Below are 9,200 nucleotides of genomic sequence, written 5' to 3'. Positions count from 1 at the left end.
GGCAGGTGCCACAGGCAGCTTCCGAAGGACCTGGTTTTTATGGAAGCATGTGTGGCAATAGCCAAGTGGAGCAGGAACAAGTAGAGAGGAAACATTCGCTCTATCAGTACTGCTGGCACGTGTGTGTGTGTGTGTGTGTGTGTGTGTGTGTGTGTGTGTGAGAGAGAGAGAGAGAGAGAGAGAGAGAGAGAGAGAGAGAGGAGAGAGAGAGTGATAGGCAAGCATGCTTTTTGTTTGTGCCTAACTGCAGTGTCTAAGGTTTAAGCTCACTGAAGTCAGGTCTCTTCCTCCTTGGTGTGAGGTATATAGGCCAGCTCTGTAAGTCCGAGAGAACATCACACGGTATGCACAGAAATGTCAGGCATAGCTGGGCATACTAAATTCACTATCCATAGACAGTGAACAAAAGACGCATGGCAATGCTTTGCAGCTGTGGCTGTGGCTGACCTCTAAGACAGTGTGGAGTTTACAAATGAGGACGACACAGAAATCCAGTGCATGGAGAACACGCTGAGTGACTCTTGGGGCATGCGCGTGGGTGTGGCTTCCGGCCTCCTTATGCTTTCTTATGCATATGTATTCCAGTCTGATTTTTTTGTGTGTGTGCAATGTGTGTGTGTAATCATGTAGATGTGTACACGTGTGTGTGTCATGCATGGGTTCATAGACATGGGTGTCAGTGCATGTGGAGGCCAGAGGACAGTGTTGAATCTCTTCCTCTATAGCGCAACACCTTAAAATATTTGATCAGTTTAGGGTGTGTGCATGCATGCATGTATGTGTGTGAGTGCAGACATGCATGGACACACGTGTAGAGCCATATTTGGTGATCAGTTCTTGTCTTCCACCTTGAGGCGGCTTCTCTTTCTGCTGGTGGACTCCCCCCTCTGTGCTGCTGTTCCCTTCCTACAGATATGCATCCTTTCCATGGTCCCCAGGGATCAAATTCGGGTGTGAGGCCCGCATGGCTAACACCTTTACCTGACAAGCCATATCCCTAGGCCTCCACTTTATTTTGTGGGGCAGGAGTTCTCACTGACCCTGGAGCTCATAACCTTGGCTCTACTGCCTCCAGAACTGGGGTAACAGATGCAGGCCTTTGCACCTGGCCTTTTAGTGGGTGACAGAGATCTGAACTAGGGTCTTAAGGCTCACGTGGGAGCCACCTTACTGATGGAGCCACTGCTCAGCCCCCAGTCTGCTCCTTTACAAAACAAATCAAACAAAATTCAATCCATCTAATTCCAGTGATGTGTTTTGGGTGAAGTTTATTTCCCTGTGTTCCACATTGGAAGCTTGGTCCCCAAAGGAAGTTCTGGGAAACATCATGTAACAGCTAAGATGTGGAACTAGCTAAAAGCCCTGAGTTCAATGGGGGCACTGCCACCGTGGGATGGACTGAGGTAGCCGGAAGTCATGAGAACTCCAGCATCTCATTTCCTGCTTCTCCATGTAGGTTCTGGGAGTTGAACACAGACTTGCTAGGCAAGGGTTAAGTTGGCACTTGGATGAGGTCTCTCTGATCCCCAAACAATGCTTTTGTTTGTTCAGTTGATTTCTTTGGAGGTGGGTGCAGGACTTCTCTGTGTAGCTCTGGCTATCCTGGAACTTACTCTGTAGATCAGGCTGGCCTTGAACTCACAGAGATCCACTTGCCTCTGCCTCTCGAGTGCTAGGATTAAAGGTATGTGCTACTATACCTGGCTTAAGCAATGGTTTTTAGTAGACGTTTTGTTATTTTGGATTTGAGAATAGCTTTAAACATATGTATGAGCCTCTATTTTACACTCTAATCCCTTTGGTTTTAGTTTTAATCCAGATTAAAAAAAACTAACAATGCTGGTTTTTCATGTTAGGACAGTAGTCAATTAGAAGGTTACCGAAATGTGGTTAAAATACAGGGTGTAAGCAACATGGTTCTTTGACCTCCTTATACTTTTTTAAAGAAAATTTATGGTTTATTTAACTTTATTTTATGTGCATTGGTGTGAAGGTGTCAGATCCCCTAGAACTGGGTCTTCAGACAGTTGTGAGCTGCCATGTGGGTGCTGGGAATTGAACCCGGGTCCTCAGGAAGAGCAGTCAGTGCTCTTAACCGCTGAGCCATCTCTCCAGCCCATGACCTCTTTATACTTTAAAGACAATCTCATTACAGAATTTCAGGACGAGTTCGGCAGTTCCCTGTAAGTCTCTCCAACCTGACAGCCACCCAGGCAGCCCTTCCAAAGTCTCTGTGGGCAAACCACGTGTGCGGGCTCTGTAGAGAACCCCGAAACACCACTCTCCCTTACTGTTTATCACCCCCACACCAGCATCAAAGTCACTGTTCTAACTTGCTGTCTGCTGTTGTGATAAATACATGATGGCCATAGGCCCCTTGTAGGGTCGAGGCTTTGTTAGGTGTATCATCTTCACGCTTGCAGCATGAGGGGGAGTCAGGGCAGGAGCCCAGACAGGAGACACAGGACAGCGCTGCCTACTGCAGTCCTCTCTAGGAATTCCTCCGCCAACTCTCCTATAGGACTCAACACCATTTTCCAAGGGTTGGCACTGCCCACAGTGGGCTGGGTCCTCTCACGTCAATCATTAATCAAGACAGGGGCCACCAGAGGCTTGTCAGTAGGTCAGTCTCAATTGAGGTTCCCGCTTCGCAGATACGAAAGCCTTATTGGATTTCTCCTGCCTTTTTCCAGTCAAGCGTGAAGTGGTATTACAGTTTGAATGTGAAATAGCTCCCCCAGGTTCACGCGTTTCACACTTGGCTCCCAGCTCATGGCCCTGTTTAGAGAGATGGCGGAAACTTTTGGATATTTTACCTAGTTGGCAAATGTCAGACACCAGGGACAAGACTCTAAACTTAGAGGGACAGCACCTCCACTCTGATTCCAGCCCCTCCGCATTCCGGCCCAGTGAGCTGGACTCTCCACCAAAGAGTCTCGCTGTCATGAATGCCACCATGCCTTCCTTACTATGAGGGAGGGCACTTGAGTTCTCCCAGCTCAGGAGCTAGAATAAAAATAAAAAAGTAAACAGTTTGAACATGAGTTTGCACATGTTGTAATTCAGTATGTTTAATAAGGCATATGAGCTATGTTAAATATTTTTAGCCTCCCCTAGAATCCATATTTTTTAAAAATCAGGAAAGCAAAAATTATATTAGCAGGAAGTGAATCCTGTCCAGGCCTCCTTTAACTAATGCTTGTTTCTTAAGCCTTCATGCATAGTTTGTTTTTCCTTTGTCTACTACAGTAAGTAAATGATTGCTTTTGCTTCTTTGAGTTTTGTTTTTTCAAGTTTTAATTGTGTTTTGTCTTGTAAACTCTTGGATAGCACGAGAAATTGCTTTAAATAAAATTCCATGTTTCTGTCTTGTTAAAAAAAAAAATCTCTTGCCAGAAGGTGGTGGCGCACACCTTTAATTCCAGCACTTGGGAGGCAGAGGCGGCTGGATCTCTGTGAGTTTGAGGCCAGCCTGGTCTACAGAGTGAGTTCCAGGACAGCCAGGGCTACACAGAGAACCCCTGTTTCCAAAAACAAAAAACAAACAATAACAACAAAACAACCCCCTCCTCCATTGACTTCTTCTGTTAGGTGTCTGGGCACAGCAGGGAGGAAAGGACCAACAGAAATAACAACAAAACAACCCCCTCCTCCATTGACTTCTTCTGTTAGGTGTCTGGGCACAGCAGGGAGGAAAGGACCAACAGAAATGACAACAAAACAACCCCCTCCTCCATTGACTTCTTCTGTTAGGTGTCTGGGCACAGCAGGGAGGAAAGGACCAACAGAAATGACAACAAAACAACCCCCTCCTCCATTGACTTCTTCTGTTAGGTGTCTGGGCACAGCAGGGAGGAAAGGACCAACAGAAATGACTTTCACACTTTTCTCACCGGAAGTCTCACTTGCTACGGGGATCAGATCCATGGATTAGGGAGGGACTCTGGAAGTCACCACACAGCATACTTCATTGATGATGAAGCCAAGACACAGGACGTTGAGTGTTTAAACTGTGCACTCTAAAGTTTTCTGGATATCTTTATACTTTCCTCTTCTTGGTTATATTGGTATGATGTGTGGGGTTATGACTGGTTTTGTTATTTCTGTGGGTATAGCATCAGAGCCAGTGATAATGATGGTCTTTTAGTCCCGCTTCACAGCATTTGAAAACAGGTAGCCATGTTCCTTCCCATTCCTGATCCTGTCTCTATAAAGCTAAGCCTGGAGCCTTCTTGTGGTTCTCTGCCTGGACTATGAAGGGGGTTAACTGAGTCTGCATCCTCATTTTTCCTCTGACTATCCACTTGACCCTGAACAGTGAGTTGATTCTGCAGAAGTAAGTTGACCTCCCTCCATCTTTGTCCCTTCATCTGCAAACTAGCAAGGATTTAAATACCTGTTCTACACTGGTACATGCAGTGTGCACTGACTTCCACACGGCTAACGTTCAGCGAAGACCGACTATTGGGAAATCCTCACAAATGCTGTTGGGGAAATATATAAGCTAGTCATTGCAAAGGAGAAAGCTGTTTTAAACCACCCTGGACCCTGTTAGTCCTGAAGGCTAAGGTACCTCAGTGAAGGGCCCCGTGCTCCTGTAAAGGAAGAAGAAGGAGAAGGAAAAGGAAAAGGAGGAAGAGGAGGAGAAAACACTATTTTTAAATAGCAGTTGTGGATGATTTTATGAAATTTGCATGTATAAGATATGGCTTAACCCCAAATCTTAGGGTAAAAACAATCTAACCACACTATTGGATTTTCTCCTTCAGCTAGTAGCCCAAATACTCAATCTCTCATACACAGAACTTCCCAGGTCTGTACCTCTCTCAAAAAATCTTGGGGCTGACTCAGTGCACTGATATTGCAAAGCCAAGAGGAGGCAGAAGTAACATCCCACTCCACTGCCCCCTCAACAGGCACAGGGGTGAACTGGCAGGCTCCTGGCCAGCTTCCCAGCAGAATCCTCCAGAGCTCCTAGCCTGGTGGGCAGCTGGGTAAGTTCAGGGTCGCAGAGTAGCTTTGGTTTATAGCAGCTCTTGCTGGCCTCGTCGGGGCTCCTGGGCCAATCATCACCAACACTCCGACTCTTCTCAGAACTAGGTCATCACTTTGCTAGCCCCGTCCAGTCATAGAAATAGAGTATTTTTTTAGCATTTTCCACTTACATGAAGTGTCTGTCCCCACCCAGAAAAGGCACGACGTGGCGTAGGTCCACCACAGATGTGTGCGTTGCTCACAGGCCCGAGTAGAGTGCTGAGCTCAGGTGATGGCCTCTTTGGAGACTTCTCCTCGGTTTACAGAAATCCATCTTCTCTTTGGGTCCTCATGTGACTTTGTCACTAAATACATTTGGATGGGTCGATAAACTTCAGCCTGCGATACCAGCGACGTACTCTGCACACTTAGGGGAGAATTAGCTTTCGGGGGTAGGTGTGGTGGGGGTTAGAGGAATGGTGGGAGGCTAGGGAGGGTGACACTGTGACACTGTCCCCCCCCCCCCAAAATAATGATTGTCTTGTGCTTGGAGTGTCTGTCCTGTCGTGGATCAGAGGGACCGGACTCCTGCAGTTGCAATAGCGGTGAAGGAAACTGACCTGCCACACTGAGTCTCCCAGGCAGGCAGAGTACGAGCCTCTGCCTGTGCTGGGGGGCGGGCGTCCAGGCTGCTTTTTTTTTTTCTTTTTTGCCAGCACAGTTCATTGACAGTTACAGTGCACACAGTGACAACATCTGATGATCCTTGGCTCTGGAAACCTAACTCCACCGATAGCGCCCGGGCAAGCCACGGCGGTCACTGTCTCTGGGATCAGTTCCCTCAGCCAGGGGGATCAGTGTTGGCCCCGGTCAGCTTTATTTTTCTACTTTGTTTCTTTTTCTAGATGCATTTGTTAATCGCCCTGCTCAAACGTGAAACCCGAAGAAGAACCGAGAGAGTAAAGTTATACGAAACGGCCCTGTAACCGGTGCGCACACGCACCGGGTCACTAAAACGTAAGCAGAATTGACAGTGACAGCTGCCTTGTGGCGCACAGAGGCAATCGAGCAGTTCTGTTTGGAAACCTCATCTATCGTTACAGCCTGTCCACTCAGAGAGAAGCCTCCTCAACACACCCTCGGGAACAGGCACAGCTTGCCCGCAGCCAGTCAGGATTCCACCTTGGTCATCAGCAAGGCCCGGCAAGACTAACTTTCTCCATGCTAGGATCCCTTGGCTGTATTCTGTATTCACCTCCACCACTGTCCCTGCCCACCACAGTCTGACGTTTTGGAGCTCAGGCAGAACCAACTCCTAACCTTGAAGAAGGAAAGGAAGATCCAATGGGGGCCAAACAGTCAAGGGCCAGCTCCAATGACAAGGACCCCAAGAGACTGCTGCTGGGGAAGAGACAGAAGTTCTCTTCGTGGGATGACACCCTGCTCTTGGGGAAGGACCCACGGTCCCTGCTGAAGCGTGGCATGCGGCATGTCAGCTTCAGCTTGGTCACCAAAGGAATGACGGATGTTCCAGACTTTCTGTGGGGCTTGCTGGAAGTCCAGAAACTCAATCTGTCCCACAACCAGCTCCGAGTCCTCCCTCCTGAGGTGGGCAGGCTGACCCGGATTGTGGTCCTGAACTTGTGTGGGAATCACCTCAAGAGTCTCCCCAGAGAAGTCAGTCTCCTCCAGAACCTCAAGGTCCTGTTCCTAAACATGAACTGCCTGGCGGAGGTGCCCGCCGAGCTTAGCCTGTGCAGGAACCTGGAAGTGCTGAGCATGTCACACAACTGCCTGTCCCAGCTCCCGGCCAGCTTTGCAGACCTCTCCAGACTGCGGAAGCTCAATCTCAGCAACAACTATTTTGCTCACATCCCCATCTGCGTATTCTCCTTGAAGGAGCTGGATTTCTTGCATGTGGGCTCCAACCGCCTGGAGAACATCGCGGAGAGCATCCAGTGCCTGGCTAGCTTGCAGATCTTCATTGCAGAGAGCAACAACATCCACTCCTTCCCGAGGTCACTCTGCCTAGTCACCAGCCTAGAGCTGCTGAACCTGAACAACAATGACATCCAGACCCTTCCGGATGAGCTCTACCTGCTTTCCCGACTGGGGAGGATTGCGTGGAATCCCATGGACAAAGGGTTGCACATTTCCCACAATCCTTTATCCAAGCCCCTGCCAGAGCTGGTGGAAGGGGGGCTGGAGATGCTCTACAGCTACCTGAAGGACAAAAAGCACAATTGATGTGGGCGGCGGATGCCCGGACATCAGACACATGGACACCAGTCAGCTCACATGGACTCCGTCAGCTGGGGTACTTCTCTTGTCTAAGCGGTTCAGTGTTAGTGTCTGTCAGTGCTGGGTTCCTATTTGCTAAGTTGCTGTGGAACAGCCGATCAGGTGAGATACTTGCTTTTAACTTTGTCCTTAGTAATGAATATGCTCACCTCACTCAAAGCATGGTTGGGGACAGGCTTTTGGGTTTTACCAAAAGGAATAAATTTCTCTAACAGTGATATTTAGCTCTCGGTAAAGTGAAGGGTGGGGCAAACTCAAGATAATTCCAAGCTCAAATGCGCGCTACTGTGTACTGTGTGCTAAGTACTTAAGTACTGTATAAAGGATGGAGACCACCTAGCTTTGGGCGGTTTCCACTCCAACCAGTAACCTGCAGCAAGGTGGCAACAGCAAGACGAGTTCCTATGCCAACCTCAAGCAAGCTTCCCTCAAGACGACCAAAGGGCACGGTGGAGGTGGTTCTGTGCTGTCTGGGACCAAAACAGGCAAAGCTGTCCCTTTGGGATTTGGGGAACTGATCATAGGAGCTTTTCCTTTAAGATGCCTACGGGATGTGCTGGTGGCAACAGGGATGGTCTAATAGTTTTCAGCTAATAAACACGGATGGCTTCTATGTGGAGTCTTGGCATTCTTTCCTGGTCCGCTCCTGCCCACAGGTGGCCATATTGCACTTCTTTGCTGTGGATATCGGCCCACGGTCCATGAACCCCGTTTTCCGTTCACTTCCTCTCTCAGAGATGAGGTGAACCATAGGGGGAAACAGTCACAGTGAGGGAGTCACGGGGTGGTAAGGACAAACCAATACCCAAAGGAATTACCCATTACCCATTTGGGAAGGATGAATATTTGCTGTTTGAGTTTCCCGTCAGGGCACATCCAGGCTCCTCAAGCAAACACCTCCAGAAAGGCCCCACACTGGTAGGTCCTTGTTCTAGTTTTAAGAGGGCACAGCTGTTAGCTAAATGGATACAAGGGCAAGCAGTGACAGAGAGCCAGGGTCACAGGCTCTCACTGTCATCGTGGCAGCCGGGCACCTCCGAAGGGCAATATTCAGGGTTAAAGAGCTAAGATGGGTGGGCTAGAGAGATGGGTCAGCACTCGCTGTTCTTGTAGAGAACCTGGGATCCATTCTCAGCACCCATATGGTAACTCAAAACCGTTGGCAACTCTAGTTCCAGGGGACCTGATGTCCTCTTCTGGCAACCTCTGGCCCCAGGCATGCACGTGGTAGAATACATGCAGGCCAAACACTCCTACACAAAGATATATCCGTAAAATAAATAATTAGGATGGCTAATAATTAGGATGGCTAATCAGATGGCTCTGATTTTTGGCAAACCGTTTCTAGAAAACAGTAAAAAATAAACAGCAGGATCTAGGATCTGTGATGTCGGGCATGGCTTCTTAGTTGATTTTATATTAATGCTCTTAGCGCAGTTGAATTAAGCTTTTATGAAGAAGCCCCCTCTCCAGCCAGGCCATGGGGCTGGAACTCTGAGAGAGATGATACCCTGTGCTATCTACCAAGTAGATCAGAGTTTGGCAAAAGACACGGACCCTCACGGACCCTCACCAAGCCTGTTAAGCTGAGATGGCCACGAGGCAAGTATACCAAGGCCCTGCGTAGCTTTTCCTGAGCCTGAAAGCCTTGGTAGCGAAGCGAAGCAAGCAGGGAGCACAGGTGGGGTGGCTGATCAACTTCTCCTTGCCCTGCAATCACTTAGCTCCAGCACCTGCAATCACTTAGCTCCAGCACCTCAGCTTCTTCCCCTCTCCTTGCAAGGAAAGAGCAATAAAGCACTGGGCAGGAACTGGCTGACAAGTTCCCAGCTTAGACACTTTTTGTGTGCAGCTGCCTGCCTTCTTCCCCCTAGAGATGCTCCAAAGGGAGGTCCACACAGCTTTCTTCAAGTAGCAAGGGATTT

General features: G+C 48.7%; 1 protein-coding gene across 1 annotated transcript; it reads left to right on the top strand.

The window, feature by feature from the left end:
• The first annotated feature begins 6,318 nt into the window (after positions 1 to 6,318).
• Lrrc30 (leucine rich repeat containing 30) lies at positions 6,319 to 7,221 on the top strand. The gene has a single exon (XM_038315180.1). It carries the CDS (start codon positions 6,319 to 6,321, stop codon positions 7,219 to 7,221), a length of 903 nt encoding a protein of 300 aa, XP_038171108.1.
• The last annotated feature ends 1,979 nt before the right edge of the window (positions 7,222 to 9,200 follow it).

This window comes from Arvicola amphibius, chromosome 18 (assembly GCF_903992535.2).
Source record: "Arvicola amphibius chromosome 18, mArvAmp1.2, whole genome shotgun sequence".
NCBI lineage: Eukaryota > Metazoa > Chordata > Mammalia > Rodentia > Cricetidae > Arvicola > Arvicola amphibius.
The sequence above is the reverse complement of the archived record's forward strand: the minus strand, read 5'-3'. Positions and strand labels throughout refer to the sequence as shown.